We start from the raw sequence: 27,122 nt of genomic DNA, 5'->3' as shown, positions 1-27,122 counted from the left end.
CCTCTTCCTTCCCCTTCACTCTTCTTTCTTTCCTTAGTAGCACTGATGGTTTCCTAGTTGGGTCATAAAACATCTGCATGAAAACAACCAAGCTCAGAGAGCACCAAGGACTTCACAATCCTTCTCTTTCTCCCTCTCCTTCTCCTTCTCCTTCTTCTCTTCCTCCTCCTCTTCTTTCCCCTTCACTCTTCTTTCTTTCCTCCTCCTCCCCCTCCTCCTCCCCTCCCCCTCCCCTCCTCCCCCTCCCCCTCCTCCAACAGTAGCCTCTGCTGTTCAGAAGCCCAAATTAGCAAAGCGATAACAAGCCCATCTCAGACCAAGCCATGAACACTCCAGGATTAAGGCATGAAGTTTTGAAGTGGATTTATTTAAGGCCGAGATAAAAGTCATTGAGATACATCAGCTGCTGGAACAGACAGGAGACAGGATAAAAAAAAAATGGATAAAAGCTACACTATGGTGGGACTTATCTCTGCTTGCTTAGATTGGCTTTCTGGAAAAAACATGGGGACATCGGTGGGTGGGTGAGTGGGTGGGTGGGGGTGGGGATATTGCCAAGGCAGATCTCCACTATCTTATTGCTCCTTTCCAGTAGTGGCTTTTGCATTAATCTGGATTCTCTGGCCAACTCTAATTTGTACCTATAGAAGTGAATTACCACTTTATAAGACCACACTTGGAATATAGCACCCAGTTTTGCTCGCCATATTATAAAAAAATGTTGAGACTCTGGAAAGAGGGCAGGAGGCTAAAACAAAGAACGGTGGCAGGAATTGGGAATGTCTAGTTTAATGAAAAGAAGGACTAAGTGTGACATGATAGCAGTCTTCTAATATTTGAGGGGCTGTCACAGAAACAAGGGGGTCAACCTATTCTCCAAAGTACCTGAAGAAGGCAGGACAAGAAGCAATGGATGGAAACTAATCAAGGAGAGAAGCTACCTGGAATTAAGGTGATATTTCATGACAGTGAGGATAATTAACCAGTGGAATGGCTTCCCTCCAGAGTTTGTGGGTGCTCCATCACTGGAGGCATTTAAGAAGAGACTGGACAGCCATAGGGTCTCCTGCCATTGGCAAGGGTTGGACTAGAAGACCTCCAAGGTCCCTTCCAACTCTGTCATTCTGGTATTCTGTTAGAACAGGGGTAGGCAACCTTGGCTCTTTTATGACTCGTGGGCTTCAACTCCCAGAATTCCTCAGCCAGCATGGGGGAACTATGGCCCCTTCATGACTCCTGGACTTCAATTCCCAGAATTCCTGAGCCAGCATGGGGGAACTATAGCCCCTTCATGACTTATGGACTTCAACTCCCAGAATTCCTGAGCCAGCATGGGGGAAATTTGGCCCCTTCATGACTCATGGACTTCAACTCCCAGAATTCCTGAGCCATTATGGGGGAAACTATGGCCCCTTCATGACTTGGGGACTTGAACTCCCAGAATTCCTGAGCCAGCATGGGGGAACTTTGGCCCCTTCATGACTCCTGGACTTCAACTCCCAGAATTCCTAAGCCAGCATGGGGAAACTATGGTCCCTTCATGACTTGTGGACTTCAACTCCCAGAATTCCTGAGCCAGCATGGGGGAACTATGGCCCCTTCATGACTCCCGGACTTCAACTCCCAGAATTCCTGAGCCAGCATGGCTCAGCTTGGAAACTCTCCCTTTCCCCTCAGCATGGCTGGCTCTGGAATTCTGGGAGTTGAAGTCCATGAGTCATAAAAGAGCCAGGTTTCCCCCACCCCTGTGTTAGAGTATCTATAGCTCAGGGCTGAACTGTGGGGTCCTCTAAGCTTGGTGTTTTTCTTGCAGACCTTTCATGACTCAACTAGGGAATATCATCAGTGCTAGAAGAGATGGGGGGTTCCTCTCTATTTATATACAATTAGTTTTCTTGCAGAGAGCAACGCTTCTAATTTAGCGCTTTTCAAACTTGGTAACTTTAAAATGGGTGAGGTTCAACTCCCCAAATTCCCCAGCCAGCAGGCTTTAATCCAGTGGTGGAATTCAAATAGGTGAACAACTGGTTCTCTGTGTGGATGCCGCTTCCGGATGTCCATTCTAGGCTTGGGCAACGAACAAATTAGCGACCGGTTCTGCCGAAGTGGTGCGAACCGGCTGAATCTCACCAGTGCTTTAATCCAACTCTCTGTAATGTGATAGAAAGGCAGTCTATCTGTTCTTGAGACATGGATGTTCAGCTCCTTCTTAAAACATCTCAAGGTGGAGAATCCTAGCTTTTGAAACGTCCAAAAAGAAGATGCATTTCTTTATGCATTCCCAGTTTGCAATGTGATCCTAATGATCTCAAGGACTGGCTGTATGGGGAGACAGGGATGCTAAGGGAATGTGATGCGGGAAGGCAAATGGGAGAGACACCCAAAGTGTCCTTTGCAAAGTTTCAGGGAGGCTGGAATGAGCAAAAGCATTTCAGATTACAGATCCACTCCATAATTGGTCTCCTGGCCTTCTGCTTTTCATAGATGTGGAAATGAGAAGGCAAAAAGGCAAAAAGCTTCCAAGGTGGATTGGAGAGTTGACCTGGAGGACAATCTCCTTCCGCCTTCTCAAGAAAATATATATAGAAAAAGAAAGGAAGAAAGAAGAAAGGGAAAGAAAGAAAGAAAGAAAGAGGAAAGGAAGGAAGGTGGCAAAGATGAAAGAAAGAGAAAAAGAAAAAGAAAGAGAGAAGGAGAAGGAGAAGGAAGGAAAGAGAAGGAAAGAGTGAGAGAAAGAGAGAAAGAAAGGGAGAGAGGGAGGAAGGAAGTAGAAAGAAAGAAACAGAAAGAGAGGGAGGGAGAAGGAAGGAAAGAAAGAAAGAGTGAAAGAGAAAGAAGAAAGGAGAAAGAAAGAAAAACATAGATGAAAGAGAGAAAGAGAAAGAAAGAGGGAGAGAGAAGGAAGGAAAGAAAGAAAAAGAAAGAAAGAGTGAAAGAGAAAGGGAGAAGGAAGAAAGGAAAAAGAAAGAGAAAGAGAAAGAAAGAGGGAAGGAGAAGGAAGGAAAGAAAGAAAAAGAAAGAAAGAGTGAAAGAGAAAGGGAGAAGGAAGAAAGGAAAAAGAAAGAGAAAGAGAAAGAAAGAGGGAAGGAGAAGGAAGGAAAGAAAGAAGGAAAGAAAGAAAGTGAAAGAGAAAGGGAGAAGAAAGAAAAACATAGATGAAAGAAAGAGAGAAAGAAAAAGGGAGGGAGAAGGAAAGAAAGAAGGAAAGAGAAAGTGAAAGAGAGAGTAAAAAAGAGGGAGGGAGAAGGAAGGAAGGAAGGGACAAGAAAGAAAGAAAGAAAGAAAGAAAGAAAGAAAGAAAGAAAGAAAGAAGATTAAAGGAAGGGAGGGAGGGAAGAAAGGAGGGAAGGAGGAATGAAGGAAGGAAGGAGAAGAGGGAGGGAGAAAAGGAAGGAAGAGAGGAATGAAAAGTTCATTATGAGCCATATCCTGCTGAATACATGCAACCAGCTTGAACGAAGAAGCGGGAAGGGTGCCATAATTCCCACCGCGCCTTGCTCTGTCTTTTTGAGGGTAGTGGGCTTATAGGCAGCTGGATGACCCCCACCTTCTGCTTCTCATCTCCAATTTTAGGTTCATGCCTGGAGGAAAATATTTCCCCCCACCTCAAGGAAAAAACAGAAGAGGAATTTCCCGTCCGGCAGAGAAATAGAGGCAGCCTGTTGATTGTCACCCTGTAAGACACCGGGAGATCCAGCGCTCCAAGAACCAGGATGAAGCGGCAATTCCTGATCACCTTTCTCCTGGCTCTCGTCTCGCAAAATGGGACGTGCAATGGGATCAGATGGTTGTAAGTCTTTCTTCCCCCTCTCCTCTCACAAATAACGGCCACACAAACACACAAAAAGGCCAGGATCTATTCAGATGTGCAGGAATTGCTTTAGAGTGGGGGACAGAACCAGAGAGGAAAGAAAGAAAGAATGAAGGAAGGAAAAGAGGAAAGAAAAAAGAAAGGAAGGAAGACAGACAGACAGAAAGAAAGAAGGGAGAGAGAAAGAATGAAAGAAAGAAAGGAGGAAGAGAGGAAAGAAAGAAAGAATGAATGAATGGAGAGAGAGAGAAAGGAAGGAAGGAAGGAAGGAAGGAGGGAAGAAGGGAGAGAGAAAGAAAGAATGAAAGGAAGAAAAAAAGAAAGAAAAGAGGAAGAGAGGGAAGAAAGAAAGAATGAATGAAGGGAGAAAGAATGAAGGAAGAGAGGAGAGAAAGAATGAAGGAAGGAAGAGAGGAAAGAAAAAAGAAAGGAAGGAAGGAAGAGGGAGAGAGAAAGAATGAATGAAAGAATGAAAAAGAAAGAAAGGAGGAAGAGAGGAAAGAAAGAAACAGAATGAATGAATGAAGAGAAAGAAAGAAAGAAAAGAGGAAGAGAGGGAAGAAAGAATGAATGAATGAAGGGAGAAAGAAAGAAGGAAGAGAGGAGAGAAAGAAAGAATGAAGGAAGGAAGAGAGGAAAGAAAAAAGAAAGGAAGGAAGGAAGAAGGAGAGAGAAAGAATGAATGAAAAAAAGAAAGACAAAGAAAGAAAGAAAGAAAGAAAGAAAGGAGGAAGAGAGGAAAGAAAGAAACAATGAATGAATGAAGAGAAAGAAAGAAAGAAAAGAGGAAGAGAGGGAAGAAAGAAAGAATGAATGAAGGGAGAGAAAGAAAGAGAAAGAAGAGAGGAGAGAAAGAAAGAAGGAAAAGAGGAAAGAAAAAAGAAAGGAAGGAAGGAAGAGGGAGAGAGAAAGAATGAATGAAAGAAAGAAAAAGAAAGAAAGGAGGAAGAGAGGAAAGAAAGAAACAAAGAATGAATGAATGAAGAGAAAGAAAGAAAGAAAAGAGAAAGAGAGGGAAGAAAGAATGAATGAATGAAGGGAGAGAGAAAGAAAGAAGAGAGGAGAGAAAGAAAGAAGGAAGGAAGGAAGAGGGAGAGAGAAAGAATGAATGAAAGAAAAAAAGAGAAAGAAAGAAAGGAGGAAGAGAGGAAAGAAAGAAGCAAAGAATGAATGAATGAAGAGAAAGAAAGAAAGAAAAGAGAAAGAGAGGGAAGAAAGAATGAATGAATGAAGGGAGAGAAAGAAAGAGAAAGAAGAGAGGAGAGAAAGAAAGAAGGAAGGAAGGAAGAGAGGGAAGAAAAAAAAGAAAGGAAGGAAGAGGGAGAGAGAAAGAATGAAAGAAAGAGAAAGAAAGAAAGAAAGAGAGGAAAGAAGAGAAACAGAGAAAGAAAGAAAGAAAGAAAGAAAGAAAGAAAGAAAGAAAGAAAGAAAGAAAGAAAGAAAAAGAAAGAATATGATGTCAATTTAAGGCTGGGGAAAAAAACCCGGAGCAAAATTAGATTTGGCAGATTTGTCCATCCCACCCCTGTGTGTGATTACAGGTGTATCAGGTTTCTCCCCCGCGTGCTTTGGGGTAATTCATCATATTGTGAAAAATCTTTCTCTTTGGGGGCGGGGGGGGGTGGGGGGTGGGCTGCAAGAATGTTCAGGAAATGTCTTATGTAGGGTTTGCCATCAATTCTTCCGTTGCATCATCTAAATCCTGGCTGGTTTTCAGAGCCAGAAGCAAATATTCTTCTCGTCCCAACCTTAGCCCCTTACAGGTAGTCCTCGAGTTTGTGACCGTTCGAAATTACAGCGGGCTCCACCTTCCCCCCAAAGGCACTTAACAATCCAGCTCCAAAGTTGCAAGGGGCACAATCCCCCACCCCACCCCACCCCTGACTGCGTTGATGATTGAGAGTCGTATCACTGCAAGTCACGTTTTTTGCTGAAAACTGGCACCTACTTCCAGTTTTTGACAAAAAACGCCTCGTAGAGAACTATGGGCTTTGCTTCCTAAGTGTAGTTTTTTTTTGCTTAATGACCGTGATGGGTCACTTTACAGCTACGGCGTTCATTTAACAAGGGCTGCAAATAAGCTCATAAAATCGGATCCAGTCATGGGGTTACCTGCTTTATGACCATCACGACTTACAGTTGTAATGAGCAGGCTAAATGCCTTAGCTGTGAAAGCCAGCTGGGTGACTTTGGGCCAATCACCAGGAGACAGTGAATTCTAGTCCTGCCTTAGCCATGAAAACTGGCTGGGTGATTTTGGGCCAATCACCAGGAGACTGAGAGTTCTAGTCCCGCCTTAGCCATGAAAACTGGCTGGGTGATTTTGGGCCAATCACCAGGAGACTGAGAGTTCTAGTCCCGCCTTAGCCATGAAAACTGGCTGGGTGACTTTGGATCAATCACCAGAAGACTGTGAGTTCTAGTCCCGCCTTAGGCATGAAAGTCAGCTGGGTGACTTTGAGCCAATCACCAGGAGACAGTGAATTCTAGTCCTGCCTTAGCTATGAAAGCCAGCTGAGTGACTTTGGGCCAATCACAAGGAGATAGTGAGTTCTAGTCCCGCCTTAGCCATGAAAACTGGCTGGGTGACTTTGGATCAATCACCAGAAGACTGTGAGTTCTAGTCCCGCCTTAGCCATGAAAGCCGATTGGGTGACTTTGGGCCAATCACCAGGAGATGGTGAATTCTAGTCCTGCCTTAGGCATGAATGTCAGCTGGGTGATTTTGGATCCATCTCCAGGAGACGGTGAGTTCTAGTCCCACCTTAGGGATGAAAGCCGGCTGAGTGACTTTGGGCCAATCACCAGGAGACTGTGAGTTCTAGTCCCGCCTTAGCCATGAAAGACACCTGGGTGACTTTGGGCCAATCACCAAGAGACTGTGAGTTCTAGTCCCATCTTAGCCATGAAAGCCAGCTGGGTGATTTTGGACCAATCCCCAGGTAACTGTGAGTTGTAGGTGGGTGACTTGGAGCCAGTCCCTCTCTCTCGCAGTCCAGCCCACTTCGCAGGGTTGTTGTTTGTCGGGAAAATAGGAGGAGGAAGCTGTGCTGGATATGTTTGCCACCTCGAGTTATTTGTAAAAAATAATAAAGGCAGGATTCAGATAAATAGATACAATGCAAATAGAGTTGCTGCTGTTCTTCTATGTTTGTGGGTTGGCAGCCATCCAACAGTCCCCCAAGTTTTGCTCTTAATTGCAACAGCCTTATCATGTTAGCTGAGATATGTGGATGCACACGCAGACTGCACATGTGAACATGGATTCAGAGGCAGGAACGCTCCCCCAGCTGAAGAGCTGGACCAACTTTTCCTTTGCACAAAGCTGACTCCCAAGTTTAGCGCGGACTTTTCAGTCCGAGTTGCCTTTTAATTTTCTAACGATGAAGCATTTTTATTTTAATATTTAGGAGAGGGTTTTTTTTGGGGGGGGAGAAACAGAGTTCTGAAAAGAGACTGGTAAATCAACCCACACCTATGCTTTTCCAGGTAGAGAAGAGATCCGGTTCTTTCGTCTCCTTCCTAAACCGGCTTGAATCTGAATGATTTAATACAATTTGTTTAATATAATTTAGAAATTGCCTGGCTCCAAATCCTTCTCGGTGAGTGATATTTTAAAAAGGACAGAGTGCAAATTCTAGGAAAGGGGAAAGGAGAGAACAAATGAGAGGATGGGAGGGGAGGAGGAAGGGGAAGGGAAAGAGGACAGAGAAAGAAAAAGAAAGAGAGAGAGAGAGAAAGAAAGAGAGAGAGAAAGAGAAAAAGAAAGAAAAAGAAAGAAGAGAGAGAGAAAGAGACAAAGAGAGAAAAAGAAAGAGAAAGAAAGAAAGAAGAAAAAGAAAAAAAGAAAGACAAAGAAGGAAGGAAGGAAGGAAGGAAGGAGGAAGAAAAGAGAAATTGAAGGAGAAAGAAAGAAGAGGAAGAAGTAAAGAAAAGGAGGAAGGAAGGAAGAAAGGAAGAAAGAAAGGAAGAAAAAAGGAAGGAAAGAAATTGAAGGAGAAAGAAAGAAGAGGAAGAAGTAAAGAAAAGGAGGAAGGAAGGAAGGAAGAAAAAAGGAAGGAAAGAAATTGAAGGAGAAAGAAAGAAGAGGAAGAGAAAGAAGTAAAGAAAAGGGAGAAGAAGGAAGGAAGGAAGGAAGGAAGGAAGGAGAACAACAAAGAAAACAATAAGGCAAGGATAACAATGAATACATTGCAATGCATTGAATAAATGCAGAAATGCATGTAAAATGGCACAGATGCCCATCTATCTTCTCCGCCTCTGTCCTCGCTGCACTGCATTTAATTCAATTTGGGCTCAACCCTCAACCACCCTCAACCTTTCAGGCATGGAGGAGAGAACCCCAGCAGAGGAATTGGGAAGGGATTTTCAAATAGACCAGCAGGAGGCGCCCTCTGCAACCACAAGCACCCGAGGCAGAGAAGAAGGTGCTCAAATTGGCACCTGCAATTAAAGGCCTAGCTTAAAACCTTAAATCAAGGGGCTTCAAACTTGGCAACTTTAAGACTCGTGGACTTCAACTCCCAGAATTCCTCAGCCAGGATGGGGGTACTATGGCCCCCTTCATGACTTGCGGACTTCAACTCCCAGAATTCCTGAACCAGCATGGGGGAATTATGGCCCCCTTCATGACTTGTGGACTTCAACTCCCAGAATTCCACAGCCAGCATGGGGAAACTATGTCCGCTTCATGACTTGTGGACTTCAACTCCCAGAATTCCACAGCCAGCATAGGGGAACTATGGCCCCCTTCATGACTTGTGGACTTCAACTCCCAGAATTCCACAGACAGCATGGGGGAACTATGGCCCCCTTCATGACTCGTGGACTTCAACTCCCAGAATTCCTCAGCCAGCATGGGGGAACTATGGCCCCTTCATGACATGCGGACTTCAAATCCCAGAATTCTTGAGCCAGCGTGCCTGGCTGAGGTATTCTGGGAGTTGAAGTCCACAAGTCTTAAAGTTGCCAAGTTTGAACCTTAAATCTCCCAAAGGTACATTTTCTGTTGCAAGAATCATCCCTTCTCTCTCTCTCTCTCTCTCTCTCTCCACACACACACACACACACACACACACACACACACACACACATTTTTTAAAAAAGAAAAACAGAACAAAACAATGAATAGTTTCAAGAAATATTTCTGCAAAATCTTCAGCCCCAGTTTAGGAAAAATCACAACGGCTGTGAAAAAAGGGACTTAGGACCGATTTCCACACAACCGTCGCAGCATCCCCGTGATCAAAATTCAGACGGCAACTCCCTCATATTTACGACGGTCGCAGAGTCGTGTGTGTGTGTGTGTGTGTGTGTCACGCGATCCCCGTTTTGCGACCTTCTGACAAGCAAAGACAATGGGGAAGCAGGATTCATTTCATAACCGGGTTACTGACTTAACCGCTGCAGTCATTCGCTGAACGGCGGCGGCAAAAACGGTCACAAAATGGGGCAAAACCCACTTAAAGACTGTCTGGCTGGAACTTTTAGGCTCAGACGTGGTCGTAAATCGAGGATTATCTGTAACTTGTAAAAGCAATATTTAGGATGGTTTATTGCCCAGGAATGGATGGATGGATGGATGGATGGATGGGGGGAAACGGAGAATATGAAAGGAAGCTGAAAATGGGCTCTTATTTCATTGAGGTTTGGCTTGCACCTGATCGGATTTTTGCAAAAATGGCCCACTTCTTAAAGATAGTCTTTCTTGCGGGAGCATCGTGAGATGGGGCTAGAACAGTGGTTCTCAACCTTTTTTTTGTGGCGACCCCGGTCATAAGGACGCGGCACGCATGCGCGGCGGCGCCCCCATGCGCAGCGCACATGCACGGCGCCGCCCCCATGCACGCCGCCGCCCTCATGCGTGGCACCGCCCCCATGCGCGGCAGCGCGCATATGCGCAACGCACATGCGTGGCACGGCGCACATGCGCGGTGCTGCCAGCTGACAAAAAAATGGCGGATCGCATTGTTTGGCGACCCCGTGAAATGGTCGTTCGACCCCAAATGGGGTCACGACCCACAGGTTGAGAACCACTGGGCTAGAAGGTGAGATTTCTCTAAAAATTGGGTAGACCAAGGTTCAGGTAATAATCAGTGCATTCTCCGTTTGAAGTCCACAAGGCAACCCCTGCCGTTGGCTTAGGCCCGCTCAGTCAGCAGCACTTAATAATAATAATAATAATAATAATAATAATAATAATAATAATAATAATAACAACAACAACAATAACGTTGGAAGGGACCTTGGAGGTCATCTAGTCCAACCCCCTGTTCAGGCAGGAAACCCTACACCAGTGGTTCTCAACCTGTGGGTCGAGACCCCATTTGGGGTTGAACGACCATTTCACGGGGGTCGCCAAACAAGGCTGTCCGCCATTTTTTTTCCCCCTTTTCTTTGGCCACGCCCCTGGCGCCCGGTGATGTATAAGTGGTTGGGGGTCACCACAACATGGGGAACTGTATTATGGGGTCGCGGCATTAGAAAGGTTGAGAACCACTGCCCTACACCATTTCGGACAAACGGCTGTCCAGTCTCTTCTTGAAAACTTCCAGTGTTGGAGCATTCACCGCTTCTGGAGGCAGGCTCTTCTACTGATTAATTGTTCTCACTGTCAGGAAGTTTCTCCTTAGTTCTAGGTTGCTTCTCTCCTTGGTTAGCTTCCATCCGTTGCTTCTTGTCCTGCCTTCAGGCGCTTTGGAGAATAGCTTGACTCCCTCTTCTTTGGGGCAGCCCCTGAGATACTGGAACACTGCTATCATGTCCCCACTTCTCTTCGTTAAACTAGACATACCCAATTCCAGCAACCGTTCCTTCTATGCTTTAGCCTCCAGTCCCCTAATCATCTTTGTTGCTCTTCTCTGCAGTCTTTCTAGAGTCTCAAGCTCTTTTTTATATAGCGGTGACCAAAACTGGATGCAGGATTCCAAGTGTGGCCTTACCATGGCCTTGTAAAGTGGTATTAACCCTTCACGTGATCTTGATTCTATCCCTCTGTTGATGCAGCCCAGCACTGTGTTGGCTTTTTTGGCACACGGCTGGCTCCTATTTAAGTGATTGTCCACTAGGACTCCGAGATCCCTCTCACAGTTGCTACTTAATATTTAACTTCTGATTTGTTGAGCTCCAAGTTTCTAGGTCATAGTGTTCTGTCCCGAGTCATGAGCTCACAAGCCTGCGGAAGTTGGCTCTCTGTTCACAGACAATTGTCTTCCCTCTTTAATCCTGTAAGGGAGTCCACAAGGGCAGCCGACGTTGGTTCTCTTCGTTCTGCTCCAGAGAGCAAACCTCGTTTGCCAAAGGCCAAGAGGGTCCTGCCTCTACTTTCTTGCACGGCGAAATAAGTAAATAAATAAATCTCACATCGGTGCCAAGTAAAAGCCAGCGAGGGAGGTAGGAGGAAGACAATTGTTGGGTCCCTGGTGCTCTCTGAGCTGGGAGGTTTCCTGGCAGACGTCTCATTGCCTAAACTAGGTAACCTCATCAGTGCTAGAAGGGAGTGGGGTGGGCCTTCTTGTTTAACTACAAAGTAGCTTGCTTGCAGAGAGCAAACCCCAACTCCCTTCTAGCACTGATGGTGTTAGCTAGTTGGGTAATGAAACGTCTGCAAGAAAACAAGCAACCTTAGAGAGTGTCAAGGACTCCTCTTCCTCCTCCTCCTCCTCCTCCTCTCCGCATTTTCCTTTTCTCTTCCTTTTCTTCCTCTCCTCCTTCTCCTCTTCCTCCTCCTCTCCTCCTCTACGCATTTTCCTTTTCTCTTCCTTTTCTTTCTCTCCTTCTCCTCTTCCTCCTCCTCTCCTCCTCCTTCCCTTCTCCTCCTCTCCTCCTCTCCGCATTTTCCTTTTCTCTTCCTTTTCTTCCTCTCCTCCTCCTCCTCTTCCTCCTCCTCTCCTCCTCCTTCCCTTCTCCTCTCCTCCTCTCCGCATTTTCCTTTTCCTCCTCTTCCTCTCCTCCTTCTCTTCCTCTCCTCCACTTCCTCCTCCCCTCCGCCTCCTCTCCTCTGCCTCCTCTCCTCCTCCTTCTCCCCCCTCCTCCCCCTTTCTCCTTCTAGATTGATGATGTTACCTAGCTTAGTCATGAAATGTCTGCAAGAAAACAGCCAAGCTGAGAGAGCACCAAGGACCCAACAATTGTCTTCCTCCTCCTCCTCCTCTTCCTCCTCCTCCTTCCCTCCTCCTCCTCCTCTCCTTTCCTCTTCCTTTTCCTCCTCTTCCTCTCCTTCTCCTCCTCCTCCTCCTCCCCTCCTCCCCCACCTCCTCTTCTCCTCCTCCCCTCCTCCCCCACCTCCTCTTCTCCTCCTCCCCTCCACTCCTCCTTCCCCTCCCCCTCCTCTCCACTCCTCCTCCTTCTCCCCCTCCTCCCTTCTCCTTCTAGATTGATGATGTTACCTAGCTTCCTCATGAAATGTCTGCAAGAAAATAACCAAGCTTAGAGAGAACCAGGACCCAACAATTGTCCTCCTCCTCCTTCTCTTCCTCCTCCTCTCCCTCCTCCTCTACTCCTCCTCTTCCTCCTCCCTGCAAACCACACTCCCTTCTAGCACTGATGGTGGACAACCTATTCTCCAAAGCACCTGAAGGCAGGACGCAACGGATGGAAACTAATCAAGGAGAGAAGCAACCTTGAACTAAGGAGAAACTTCCTGACAGTTAGAACAATTAATCAGTGGAACGCCTTGCCACCAGAAGTTGTGGCTGCTCCATCACTGGAGAGTTTTAAGAAGAGACTGGACAGCCATTTGTCCAACACGGTACAGCGTCTCCTGCTTGAATTCTGAAGGCTCAGATTCACTTCACAACGCTGTCAAGAAAAAGGCGTAAAACGAGGCGCAGCTCGCTGAACCGCTTAGTGTTAGAAGTAAGGTCTTCATCCTGGTTCATCCAAGCCGGGAATAAATAAGCAAACATGGCGACTGCTTTGGGAAGAAGGTTACAGTTTATTGCAGAAAGATGGTTCTTCAGGAAAGTGCAGAGGAGAGAAGAAGAGAGCGAAGGGCTGAGCACATGGGGCAGTAGGCTTTTATACCCCCCCTAGCCTTTTGTTTGGAATAGTTTCCTGTTCCTGTGGCATGAACCTTGAGGCTGTTTCTGAGTGTTTGTCTAGGCCTTGATATCTGTGGTTTAATTCTATTATCATATCCTGCTTCCCAGGTGATGGGGCTGACTCCTAGAGTTTGGGTGGGGTATGCAGATCTTCTCTTTTGTCTTCTTGATTGCTCTGGCTCCAACTTTCTGATGGTTTTACATTTGCATTTGTATGGGGCTAGCTCTTGCTTGGGACAGAGATAGATTTGGGGCCAAGTTTGGTTTTAAAAAGTCCTTTTGAGGAAAAATATATTTTTCTGCCCTTTTTAATATTTCCTTCTGGGCTAACTTTCATCACTTAGCAACAGAAATTGTCGGCTCGACTGTGGGGTTGTGGGTAGTTTTGAACAATTAGTTCTGAAAGGCCCGTGCCCACGACGGTACTTCTGAAGGCGGAGCTCTGCACACAGTCCTCAACGGGGTCCCTCTCCGATGGCGCAAAGCTCGGTTCCCCAGACCGAAGAAGACGGAAACCGCTTCCAACGCTTTATCTGCCGTGGCATCTTTCTGATCCGAAATGAATTGATTCTACTCGCCCGAAGTAATTAAGCGGGTACCCGATCCGTCCTTGGCGATGAGCTGCCCCCTTTCCTGACAGCATCCCTAACGCGATTTGAAAAGCCCCTCCGCTATCGTTGAAATTTAATTTGACACTTGTTTATATTACTTGGCGGGAAAGAAAGACCGAAGAACAGTAATAAGTTCTTTTTTTTTTTTTCTCCCTTCCTCTCTTAAAGACCGCAAAACAATACCGAGTTTTGGGGCGGGGAGGCGAGACGAGGAGAATGGTAGCGACGTAGAGGGATCAGCAGAGAATGTCTGCTAGTGCATTTGTTGTTGTTTATTTTATTTTATTTTATTTTAAAAAGCGAGGCCTAACCCAGCCTTGTTCGACGGCAAGCCCAGATGGGACTGTGCATGATTCGAAAAGAAAGAAAAGGAAAGAAAACTGAGCTCTGAGCTTAGGTGAGCTTTTAACTCTTCCTTCATCTCCTTCTCTCCCCTCCTTCTCCTTCTCCTTCTTCATCTCTTTCTCCTCCTCTCCTTTTTCTCCTTCTCTTTCCTCATCACCTTCTCTTCTTCCTCCTCTTTCTCCTCCTTCACCTCTCCCCCTCTCCTCCTCCTTCTTCATCCCCTCCTCCTTCTCACCTCCTTCTCTTTTTTCTTCTCCTTTTTCTTCTACCCCTCTCCTTTTTCTCCTTCTCTTCCTCCTCTTTCTACTCCTTCTTCATCTCCTCCTCCTTCTCCTCCTTCACCTCTCCCCTTCTCCTCCTCCTTCTTCATCCCCTCCTCCTTCCTCACCTCCTTCTCTTTTTTCTCCTCCTCCTTTTTCTTCTCCCCCTCTCCTTTTTCTCCTTCTCTTCCTCCTCTTCCTCCTCTTTCTACTCCTTCCTCATCTCCTCCTCCTTCATCTCCCTCTCTCCTCTTTCTTTCTTCATCCCCTCCTTCCTCACCTCCTTCTCCTCTTTCTCCTCCTCCATCTCCTTCTCCCCTCTCCCCTTTCTCCTTCTCCTTCCTAATCTCCTCCTCCTCCTCTTTCTCCTCCTTCTTCATCCCCTCCTCCTTGATTATCTCTTCCTCCTCCTCCTTTCACCTCCTCCTTCTCTCCCTCTTTTTCTCCTTCTCCTTCCTCATCTCCTTCTCTTCCTCCTCCTCCTCTTTTTTCTTCATCTCCTCCTCCTTCCTCATCTTCTTCTCCTCCTCCTCCTGCTGCTTCTCCTTCTCCTTCTCCCCCTCTCCTCCTTCTCCTTCTTCATCTCCTTCCTCACCTCTTCTCCTTCATCTCCTTCTCTCCCTCTTCTTTTTCTCCTTCTCCTTCCTTCTCACCAAAGAAAGGAATAAGCCAAGAGAATTTCACCAGAATCCTTGGAAGGAAATGCCAAAACAAATTATTTTACATCAGGCTGAACAAAACTTGGCAGGGAAAAAAAAAACCAAAACCTGCCAGAGTTTTTGCTGCAGGGATAGATGGAATAAAAACGAGGCAACCCTGAAAAAAAATTGTGGGCAGACAATAAAGAATTTAGGCAGCCCAAATAAAAGGTGCCTGTGAAATCGACTGGGGCTCTTTCGTAGGTCTTGCTGTCCGAACCTTTACTGTTTAATTTCATTTAGTGAGCTTAGTTTGTGCATCTGTCTCGTTTTCATGCCACGCAGAAGTAAAAATATGCAGGGTTTTTTTTTAAAAAAGATGTTGGCCACCTCCTCGCCCCGGCGGGATCTGCTCACACCGCAGACTAGGCTAGGCTCAACCGGAGTTGGTGAGCTTGTGGATAGTCTACTACAGGAACTTCGGCATGGTGGGTGACTCCCATTACGCCAGGGGTGTCAAACTCAATTTCATTGAGGGCCGCATCAGCATTGTGGTTGCCCTCGGGGGGGGGGTTGGCCAGGGTGGGTGCGGCCTACTGGGTGGGCGTGGATGGAGTGGGTGCGGCCTATTGGGTGGGCATGGATGGAGTGGGTGTGGCTTACTGGGTGGGCGTGGCCAGTTCTACATCATTCGCGTCAAGGGTGCCTGTGGGGGGCCTGGGCAGGAATGGGACAGATCTGAGGGTCTCTGGCAGAAGGGGGTGGGACGAGGTAGAGCCCATCAAGCCGGATATGTGAAGTAGGCGAGGGCCATTTGCTGGCCACTTCCAGGTGATGGTTCATTTCTTCATTCCTCACAAAGGGGGACACCTCCCCAGCATGCACCCAGGGGTCAGGGCCGATGCAGCAGGGGCTGGTTCCTCGCTGTTTCCAGACGGCCTTGTGGAGCTAAGACTGAATGCGTTTCAGCATAGATGGCCACCACAAAATTGTACATTGGCTCCCGGCCGGCCTAGGCCAGGGCCAAGGCAGTGGGGGCCGTTTCCTCATTGTTTCCAGGATGGCTTCGCGGGCCCCACGAAACCACTTCGCGGGCCGCATCCACCCCCCGGGCCTTGTGTTTGACATGTCTGATCTAATCTATCTATCTATCTATCTATCTATCTATCTATCTATCTATCTATCTATCTATCTATCTATCTATCATCTAATCTATTCATTATCTGTCTTGTTTATATCTAATCATTCATATATCTAATCTGTCTATCTATCTATCTATCTATCTATCTATCTATCTATCTATCTATCTATCTATCATCTACCTATCATCTAATATATTCATTATCTCTCTATCTATCTATCATCTAATCTAGGGGTGTCAAACTCAATTTCATTGAGGGCCTCATCAACATTGCGGTTGCCCTCGGGGGGGGGGCTGGGGTGTGTGGCCAGGGTGGGTGCGGCCTACTGGGTGGGTGTGGATGGAGTGGGTGTGGCCTACTGGGTGGGCGTGGCCAGCTCTACATCATTCGCATCAAGGGTGCCTGTGGGGGCCTGGGCAGGAGTGGGACAGACCTGAGGTTCTCTGGCAGAAGGGGGTGGGACCGGGGCAAGTGCCAAGGCATGGTGCATTTCTTCATTCCTCACAAAGGGGGACCCCTCCCCAGCATGCACCCAGGGGACGGGACCAATGCAGCAGGGGCCGGTTCCTCGCTGTTTCCGGACGGCCTTGTGGAGCTAAGACTGAATGCGTTGCAGCATAGATGGCCACCACAAAATTGTACATTGGCTTCCGGCCGGCCTGGGCCAGGGCCAAGGCAGTGGGGGCCGTTCCCTCACTGTTTCCAGGATGGCTTCGCGGGCCACACGAAACCACTTCGCGGGCCGCATCTGGCCCCCGGACCTTGTGTTTGACATGTCTGCATTAAGCTATCATAGGGTTTCCAGGCTTTAGTATGGCGTGTTATGTGAATGCAACCGTGGATTGCAGGGCGAAATAAACCTAGTCGATGGACCACGGTGAAGTTGTCAACTGCAGCTAGTCCCCTCTTCATATGACTACAATGGAGCCCAAAATGTCTGCCGCCAAATGAGACAGTTGTTAAGTGAGTTTTGCCCCCTTTTACGATCTCCTTGCCATCGTCGTTAAGCGAATCACTGCAGTTCTTTACGTTAGAAATCCCGGTCACTAAGCAAGTCCGGCTTCCCCCCACTGACTTTGCTTGTCAGACGGTCGCAAAAGGGGATCACGTGATCCCCGGGAAGACTGCCACTGTCGTAAGTATGAGTCAGTTGCTAAGTGTGGGGTGACCCTGGGGATGCTGCAATGTTCTAAGTGTGAATAATAATAATAATAATAATAATAATAATAATAATAATAATAATAATAGAGTTGGAAGGGACCTTGGAGGTCATCTAGTCCAACCCTCTGATCAGGTAGGAACCCTGTACCATTTCAGACAAATGGCTGTCCAGTCTCTTCTTAAAAATGATCATAAGTCACTTTATAGTGCCGTTGTGACTTTGAACGGTCACTAAATGAACAGTTGTAAGTCAAGGACTCCCTGGGCAACCGTTCATTTAATGACTCTTTGAATCGACAGTGGCTCTACAACCGGTTCCTCACACTTATGACTGTCGCAGAAAAGCTGATATATCTTTTTCCAGCCTTGCCTATTTATTTTTTTCATCAAGCTAAGACTCTGAGTCAATTCTAGCTTGGAATCACAAGTGCGTAATCATAATTATTATGCAGAGGGAAGGACGAGAAACAATGGCTGGAAACTGATCAAAGAGAGAAGCAACCTGGAATTAAGGAGAAACTTCCTGACAGTGAGGACAATCAACCAGTGGAACAGCTTGCCACCAGAAATTGTGGGCGTTCCATCCCTGGAGGTTTTTAAGAATAGGCCAGACAGTCACTTGTCTGAGATGGTATAGTTCTTCCTACTTGAGCAGGGGGCTGGACTAGAAGACCTCCAAGGTCCCGTCTATTCTATTCTATTCTATTCTATTCTATTCTATTCTATTCTATTCTATTCTATTCTATTCTATTCATTGGTTATTCTATTCTATTCTATATTCTATTCTATTCTTCTATATTCTATTCTATTCTTATTCCTATCCTATCCCATCCCATCCCATCCCATCCCATTCTTTTTATCTCTCTATTCTATTCTATTCTATTCTATTCTATTCTATTCTATTCTATTCTATTCTATTCTATTCTATTCTATTCTAATAATAACAACAGAATAACAGAGTTGTAAGTGACCTTGGAGGTCCTCTAGTCCAACCCCATACTCAGGCAGGAAACCTTACCATTTGAGATAAATGGTTGTTCAATCTCTTCTTAAAAACTTCCAGTGATGAAACACCTACAACTTCTGGAGGCAGGTTGTTCCACTGGTTAATTGTTCTAACTGTCAGGAAGTTTCTCCTTAGTTCCAGGTTGCTTCTCTCTTTGATGAGTTTCCATCCATTGCTTCTTGTCCTGCCTTCAGTTGCTTTGGAGACCAGCTTGACTCCCTCTTCTTTGGGGCAGCCCCTGAGATATTAGAAGACTGCTATCATGTCCCCCCTCGTCCTTCTCTTCATTAAACTAGACAATCACAATTCCAGCAGCCGCTCCTTGTATGTTTTAGCCTCCAGTCCTCTGATCATCTTTGTTGCTCTTCTCTGCACTCTTTCTAGAGTCTCAACATCTTTTTTATATCGTGGTGACCAAAACTGGATCGCCACAATTTAAATTTCACTTCGTGAATTCTCAGTGAAGTCTAATTCGTACCGAGAACCAATCTGGTCTAGTGGTTAAGGCCCCTGGCTAGAAAGAGGGAGACCCTGAGTTCTAATCCCACCTTAGATCTGAAAACCAGCTAGGTGACCTGGGCCAGTCACTCGCTCTCAGCCCAGCCTACTTTAGCCTGACAGATGGCTTGCATAGACTCACTTTTATGGTGAGGCTGGCAGCTGTAAAAATATGACGAATAAATACATTTAAAACCCAGAGGAGCACAAAAAAAGAACATTTCAATCCAGAGATTACAAGTCCATTTGCTTTCCAAAATACGGTCTGACCAAAAGTATTCTTAGGTACATCTGATGCTGCTTTGCAATTTTTGGCAATTCCATCAAGCCACAATGCGTGTCTTTCTTTCTCCTGGTGCCCTCAAGACCCAGTGGATTACAATTCCCATCACTGCCAACCAGCATGATGGGAATGATGGGGTCATAGTCCCAAGCCTCTAGATCAGAGAAGACCGGTTTATAGAAATGATGTTTCTTATTAAAAAGTTTGGAAACAAAACTCTCAACAATGAAAGACGATCAGAGGCTGAATTTATCCAGTGCGGCCAGCTCTTTTAGGCACGCCTCATTCGATGAGAAACAGTAAAACCCAAGAACTAGCTGGATTCCTTGGTTTGCTTTCACACTGCACAATGTTCCCAGCCACCAGTCAATCCCCCTCACTGGGATGTCTTGCACAAAAGGCTTGGAACATCCCAAATCTTTTTTGTAACTTTTACAAACGTTTGGGTCCCATCTTTAAATAATAGAGATAGATAGATAGATAGATAGATAGATAGATAGATAGATAGATAGATAGATAGATAGATAGATAGATAGAGATGATAGACAGATCTATAGATAGATAGATGGCAGACAGAGATATAGAAAGAAATGTTAGAGATAGACAGCCAAACAGAGGAAGACAGATAAGATGGATGGATAGATACATATAGATATAGATAGATAATTTGATAAGATAAATATAGATAGATGATAGACAGATAAGATGGATAGATACATAGATGCAGATGATTAGATAGATAGATAGATAGATAGATAGATAGATAGATAGATAGATACATACATACATACATACAGATAGATAAGATGGATGGATGGATGGATGGATGGATAGATACATAGATACATACATAGATACATAGAGATAGATAAAATAGATAGATGAATGGATGGATAGACAGATAGATAGATAGATAGATAGATAGATAGATAGATAGATAGATAGATAGATAGATAGATACAGTAGATAGATAGGGAAGATGGATGGATAGAGATAGATAAGATAGATAGATAGATAGATAGATAGATAGATAGATAGATAGATAGATAGACAGACAGATAAGAGAGAGAGAGAGAGAGAGGAAGATAGGAAACTGAATATGCATGGATGGATGGAAGGATGGATGGATGGAAAAATGATAGATGATAGATGATGGATGGATGGATGGATGGATGGATAGACAGATAAACAGATAGACAGACAAATATAGATTGATGGATGGATAAATGATAGATAGATAGATAGACAGACAGACAAACAGACAGAGACAGATAGATATAGAGATGGATGGATAGAGGTAGAGATACATAGAGATAGAGATATAGATAGGGATATAGATAGATAGATAGATAAATAGATAGATAGATAGATAGATAGATAGATAGATAGATAGATAGATAGATGATAGATGATGGATGGATGGACAGATAGACAGACAGACGGACAAATATAGATTGATGGATGGATGGATAAATGATAGACAGACAGACAGACAGACAGAGACAGACAGTTATAGAGATGAATGGACAGAGATAGAGATACATAGAGATAGAGATGGATAGATAAATAGATATAGATAGATAGATAGATAGATAGATAGATATAGATAGATAGATAGATAGATAGATAGATAGATAGATAGATAGATAGGAATTTCATTTTGTTAGAAACGGATCAGGGTGGAAAAATAATCTCCTCCTATCCAGTGGAGAGTCATCTTTAGGGGCTGCCAATCAGCCATTTGTTCTCCCCAGAGAAAGGAAGTCATCCTTGTAATGTAGTTGGAATGGAAAATGGAAATTCTGGCAAGAACTGACAACAATTCGGGTCATTTGGGAATGTGCTAGGAAAATGTTAACATTTCATGGTCCACTCACAGACAGCGGCTACGGTTGCATTTCACAGAGAGGTCAACCATTCCAATGTTTGCTCATGCGAAGTGCCTTTAGGGATCCCAATTGCAAAAGGACCTTCACCTCAATCCCATCATGCTTGCAGAGCCTCCATCTGGCCATGTGGAACTGGCTCAATTCCAACTGCCGGGCCTCCAAGTGGACGGTGGTCCTTAATGGATGGATTTTATGGCAGAAGTAAATGGATTGAATGGCCTCAGTTAAAAGCCCTGGATTAGAGAAGCTTTCAATCAGATGCTTTTATTAAATCAGGAAACTTTTCCAACTCGTTCTCGGAGGAATTGGAATCCGGAACCCAAGCAGTCTTCCTTCGTGCTATGACCCACCATCCTCACCTCCCCAAAGCCTTCCAACTTCTGATTATTATTATTTTTTTAAATTGGGCAAGCAAGAAGGCTAAATTTGCCAGAGGTTATTAAACCATAGTATCTATCTCTCTATCTCTCTCTCTGTCTGTCTGTCTGTCTATCTATCTATATGTCTATCTCTATATCTATATCTATATATCTGTATCTATATCTAGGGCTTTTTTTTGTCATAGAACGCCCAGAACAGAGTTCCGGCACCTTTTTTGGATGGAACCTTATAGGGTAGGCAAAATGGGTTGTGTAACCTGTGTGAGTTGGTCACCACGATGTAAAAAAGATGTTGAGACTCTAGAAAGAGCGCAGAGAAGAGCAACAAATATGATTAGGGGACTGGAGGCTAAACCATAGAAGGAATGGTTGCTGGAATTGGGTATGTCTAGTTTAATGAAAAGAAGGACCAGGGGGGACATGATAGCAGTCTTCCAGTATCTCAGGGGTTGCCACAAAGAAGAGGCAGTCAAGCTATTTTCCAAAGCGCCTGAAGGCAGGATAAGCAACGGGTGGAAACTAATCAAGGAGAGAAGCAACCTGGAACTAAGGAGAAACTTCCTGACAGTGAGAACAATCAACCAGTGGAACCACCTGCCTCCAGAAGCGGTGAATGCTCCAACACTGGAAGTTTTAAGAAGAGACTGGACAGCCATTTGTCCGAAATGGTATAGGGTTTCCTGCCTGAGCAGGGGGTTGGACCAGATGACCTCCAAGGTCCCTTCCAACTTTATTATTATTATTATCAATCATCGCACAGTCAGCCAGATGTTCAGACTGGATTTGGCATTTTGTCTACCTATCGAGTCCTTACCCAGGACCTGGGATAGGCAGATGTGGATGTTTGATAGTATTACAGATATCATCGCAGGATGGAAGCAGTTCCTAGTAAGGCCGCCTTTTGCAATTGACTAATAGCATATTTGTCAATGCCAATGGTGTTCAAGTGGTGCTCCAGTTGTTTTGGGATTGCACCCAAAGAGCCTATTACTATTGGTACTACCCTTGCTTGCTTTTGCCACAGTCTTTCTATTTCTATTTGTAGGTGTTTGTATTTTGTTATCTTCTCCAGTTCTTTCTCGTCTATTCTGCTGTCTACAGGCACTGCCACGTCCACTATCCAGACTGTTTTGTCTTTCTTATCGACAGTTGTTAAGTCTGGGGTGTTATGTTGCAGGTGCTTGTCTGTTTGAATTCTGAAGTCCCAGAGCAGTTTAATTTTATCATTTTCTATGACTTTCTCTATTTTATGATCCCACCAGTTTTTGCTTGCAGGCAAATGATATTTTTTGCAGATCCTCCAATGCACCATTGTTGCTACTTTGTCATGCCGCTGCTTGTAGTCAGTCTATGCAATCTTCTGGCAACAGCTTACCAAGTGGTCTACTGTTTCTTCAGCTTCTTTTCATAGGCGGCACTTACTGTCTGTTGCTGTCTTCTCAATTTTGACTTTGTATGCATTTGTCCTTAAGGCTTGGTCTTGTGCAGCCAGAATTAGGCCCTCGGTCTCTTTCTTCAATTTTCCTGCTCTTAGCCATTGCCAGGTTTTATTATTATCTGCTTTCCCAGCTATTTTTTTCATGTATTGGCCATGTAGTGCTTTGTCTTCCCATGCCTCTATTCTGTTCTTCATTTGGTCTTTCTTGTAGGCCAGTTTGGTCTCTCCAGTAGTTAGTAAGCCTTCCTGATATACTAATTTCAGTGCATCTTCATCATTGTTCTTCAGATATTCTTCCAAAGCCATTTTTTCTTCTTCAACCATCTGATGTACTTGTAGCATTCCACGCCCACCTATTTGCCTTGGTAGATAAAGTCTATCAATGTCACTGCGTGGATGAAGGGCATGATTCATTGTCATTATTTTTCTGGTCTGCCTATCCATTGCTTTTAGTTCTGCTTGAGTCCAGTCCACTATTCCAGCTGTGTACCTAATGACTGGGATTGCCCAGGTGTTGATTGCCTTTATGGTATTTCCTCCATTGAGTTTGGATTTTAAGATCTTCTTCACTCTCTTGATGTATTCACCTCTAATCTTTTTCTTGACTTCAGTGTGCTTGATGTTGTCAGCTTGAAGGATACCCAAGTATTTGTAGTACTCTTCCTCATCCAGACTCTTAATGTTATTTTCGTGGGGCATCTTGATTCCTTCAGTTTTCACTATTTTTCCTTGTTTGATAGTAAGTGTGGCACATTTGTCCAAGCCAAACTCAATTACAATATCTTGGCTATATATACGGACAGTGTTGAGCAGCGATTCTATTTCAGATGATGTTTTTCCATACAGCTTCAGATCATCCATGTAAAGGAGGTGGGATAGTCTAGCAGATGTTTTTGATGTTTGATAGCCATGTCCTGAGTTATTCAGTATTGTTGACAGAGGAAACAGTGCAATAACAAATAGTAATGGTGATAATGAATCTCCTTGAAATATTCCTCTCTTGATATTAACCTCTCCCAGCCTCTCACCATTGATCTGCAACTGTGTCTTCCATTGTGCCATCGATCTTTGCACAAATTTTCTGATGTTTCTACTGACTCCTGTTATTTCTAGGCACTTTATTATCCAATCATGTGGCAGAGAGTCAAATGCCTTTTTGTAGTCAATCCATGCCACATTCAGGTTGGTCTTCCTTCTCTTGCAGTTTTCCAAGATCATTTTGTCTATTAGGAGTTGATCTTTTGTTCCTCTGCTATTGGGGCGGTTTCCTTTCTGCTCAGGTGGAAAGAGATTGTTTTCAACTAGATGCTGTTGCACTGCATCAGCTACTACACCAGTTAGTAATTTGAAAGTTGTTGGTAAGCAGAATTGGCCTGTAGTTACCTGGTGTTGCCCCTTTTGCTGGATTTTTGATTATTAGGTAGGTTTTCCCAGTTGTTAGCCACTTTTTAATTTCTCCTCCTTGTAGTATATTGTTGAACTGTTTGGCAATGAGTGGGTGTATAACAGTTAGATGTTTCAACCAAAACCCATGCAGTTCATCTTCACCTGGTGCTGACCAATTTTTGATTTTCTTTGCTCTTTTTTCTACCATTTTTGTTGTTATTACTAGTTCTTTCATTTCAACTTCTGTTTTATTTGCATCCACCTCTTTTAACCAAGCCGCATCCTTGTTGTATTTCTTTGGGTTATCCCATATCTGCTTCCAGAACTGCACTGTTTCTTCCTTGTCAGGTACTGACTGATTCCTTGCAGTTTCTCCATTGATGGATTGGTAGAAACGTTTCTGATTGGATTGAAATTGGAGGTTCTGCCTATAGTTTGCAATTCGAGCTTCATATCTACTGATTTTCCTGGCTATAGCTGTTATTTGTTGCTTTATTATTTCTAGTGCTTCCTTGATCTTCCTTGTTTCTAAGTGGTATTTCTTGATTAGGTATTCTTTGGTCTTCTTGTTCTTCAGCTTCTTTTCTTTCATCTGTTCTAGCTTGCTTGCATGTGATCTTAACTTGCTGATCTTATTTTCTAATCTAACCTTCCGTTTTTCTGGTGCACTGTTTGTTTGTTTTTCTTTTTTGTTGATTTTGCATCCCAGGTATTCTGTTATAACTGCAGTTGTGCTGTACATTAGTTGGTTTGTTTCTTGCAGTGAATTGGTGCTTATACTCGATATTGCAGTACAGTGATGGAAAACAAAGAAATAATGATCTGTTACTACAGATCAAGTCCAACAAGACGAGGATATCTAAAACGAATGCACCAATTCTGGAAAGAACAACATCCAGAATCAGAAATAACAGAACAGAGACTAGCAGATCAACGCCGATTTATAACACGAAATAAAATATTCACAGAAACAGAATTGGACGAACTGCAAAGGTTTACCCAGGGCAAAGAAATCAAAGCCTTACCAGAAGTAATTCAGAATGTAGAGGCAAACCAGGGGGAGTTGGCAGTGAAGGAATCCAGCAGAGATATACAACTGTTCTCATTTGGAAACCAGGCAACTCTTCCTCAGGAAAAACAAAACCCTCTAACTAAAGAAATAAAAGAATTGAAACAAAGAATAACTGAGCATCTAGAACAGCACAAAAACAACAGAATAAGGCTACCTGCATTGAAGCTTGTTCCAAAGAAACAGCTAGCACAAGCATTAAAAGATGCAAATACTGCAATATCAAGTATAAGCACCAATTCACTGCAAGAAACAAACCAACTAATGTACAGCACAGCTGCAGTTATAACAGAATACCTGGGATGCAAAATCAACAAAAAGAAAAACAAACAAACAGTGCACCAGAAAAATGGAAGGTTAGACTAGAAAATAAGATCAGCAAGTTAAGATCACATGCAAGCAAGCTAGAACAGATGAAAGAAAAGAAGCTGAAGAACAAGAAGACCAAAGAATACCTAATCAAGAAATACCACTTAGAAACAAGGAAGATCAAGGAAGCACTAGAAATAATAAAGCAACAAATAACAGCTATAGCCAGGAAAATCAGTAGATATGAAGCTCGAATTGCAAACTATAGGCAGAACCTCCAATTTCAATCCAATCAGAAACATTTCTACCAATCCATCAATGGAGAAACTGCAAGGAATCAGTCAGTACCTGACAAGGAAGAAACAGTGCAGTTCTGGAAGCAGATATGGGATAACCCAAAGAAATACAACAAGGATGCGGCTTGGTTAAAAGAGGTGGATGCAAATAAAACAGAAGTTGAAATGAAAGAACTAGTAATAACAACAAAAATGGTAGAAAAAAGAGCAAAGAAAATCAAAAATTGGTCAGCACCAGGTGAAGATGAACTGCATGGGTTTTGGTTGAAACATCTAACTGTTATACACCCACTCATTGCCAAACAGTTCAACAATATACTACAAGGAGGAGAAATTGAAAAGTGGCTAACAACTGGGAAAACCTACCTAATAATGAAAAATCCAGCAAAAGGGGCAACACCAGGTAACTACAGGCCAATTACCTGCTTACCAACAACTTTCAAATTACTAACTGGTGTGGTAGCTGATGCAGTACAACAGCATCTAGTTGAAAACAATCTCTTTCCACCTGAGCAGAAAGGAAACCGCCCCAATAGCAGAGGAACAAAAGATCAACTCCTAATAGACAAAATGATCTTGGAAAACTGCAAGAGAAGGAAGACCAACCTGAATGTGGCATGGATTATTATTATTATTATTATTATTATTATTATTATTATTATTATTATTATTATTATTTCTGGCACCTGTTTTTTTTTTACAAAAAAAGCACTATATCTATATCTATCTGTCTGTGTCCATCCTTCTATCTTTCAGCTATCATCCATCCATCTCTATCTATCTATCTATCTATCTATCTATCTATCTATCTATCTATCTATCTATCTATCTATCTATCTATCTATCTATCATGATATTTTAAGCTTAAAAAAAAGACCTGGGGGAAGGAACGGAAGTTTGCAAAGTAACTTACAAACGTATCCAAGGAAAACATGTTGATTAGATTGATTAGTCAGAAGTTAGATTATTAGATTGGGTTTTTATCTTGCCTAACAAAGTGGTCATTATACTTAATACACCTTCCTCCTATTTTTCCCACCACAACAACAACTCTGTGAGGTAGATTCAGCTGAGAGAGAGAGAAACTGGCCCAAAATCACCCAGTTAGCGTTCAAGAGCAAGGCAGGACTAGAACTCACCGTCTCCTGGTGATTGACCCAAAGGCACCCAGCTGGCTTTCATGGCTAAGGTGGGACTAGAACTCACTGTCTCCTAGTGATCGACTCACAGGCACCCAGCTGGCTTTCATGGCTAAGGCAGGACTAGAACTCACTGTCTCCTGGTGATTGGCCCAAAGTCATCCGGCTGGCTTTGATGGCTAAGGCGGGACTAGAACTCATCGTCACCTGGTGATTGGCCCAAAGTCACCCAGCTGGCATTCATGGGTGTGGCAAACATCTTAGGAAGGACCCTTCCTAGTTTCTTAGGCTGTAAAAGAGATGGGGAGAAATGGACTTTGACCATGGCAAGATTGATGTCAGCCTTGCAAGGTAGTCCAGGAAAAGAAGCATGCTCCGTGCTGCTAGCCCTGGCTTTATTATAAGGTTACATGAACAGAA

General features: G+C 44.1%; 1 protein-coding gene across 1 annotated transcript in view; it reads left to right on the top strand.

Moving 5' to 3' along the window:
* Window positions 1-3,338: 3,338 nt before the first annotated feature.
* The window catches only part of WNT11 (Wnt family member 11), a 48,908-nt gene continuing 25,124 nt past the window's right edge, over window positions 3,339-27,122 (top strand). The window contains 1 exon segment of the mRNA XM_039369557.1: window positions 3,339-3,790. Within this exon segment, the coding sequence (XP_039225491.1) occupies window positions 3,714-3,790 (77 nt within the window). The 5' untranslated portion in view covers window positions 3,339-3,713.

This window comes from Crotalus tigris, unplaced genomic scaffold (assembly GCF_016545835.1).
Source record: "Crotalus tigris isolate CLP2741 ecotype Arizona unplaced genomic scaffold, ASM1654583v1 scf7180000021161.317274829:111860, whole genome shotgun sequence".
In the NCBI taxonomy this organism is placed as follows: domain Eukaryota; kingdom Metazoa; phylum Chordata; class Lepidosauria; order Squamata; family Viperidae; genus Crotalus; species Crotalus tigris.
Note: the sequence above shows the minus strand (reverse complement) of the source record. Positions and strands in the feature narration are given on the sequence as shown.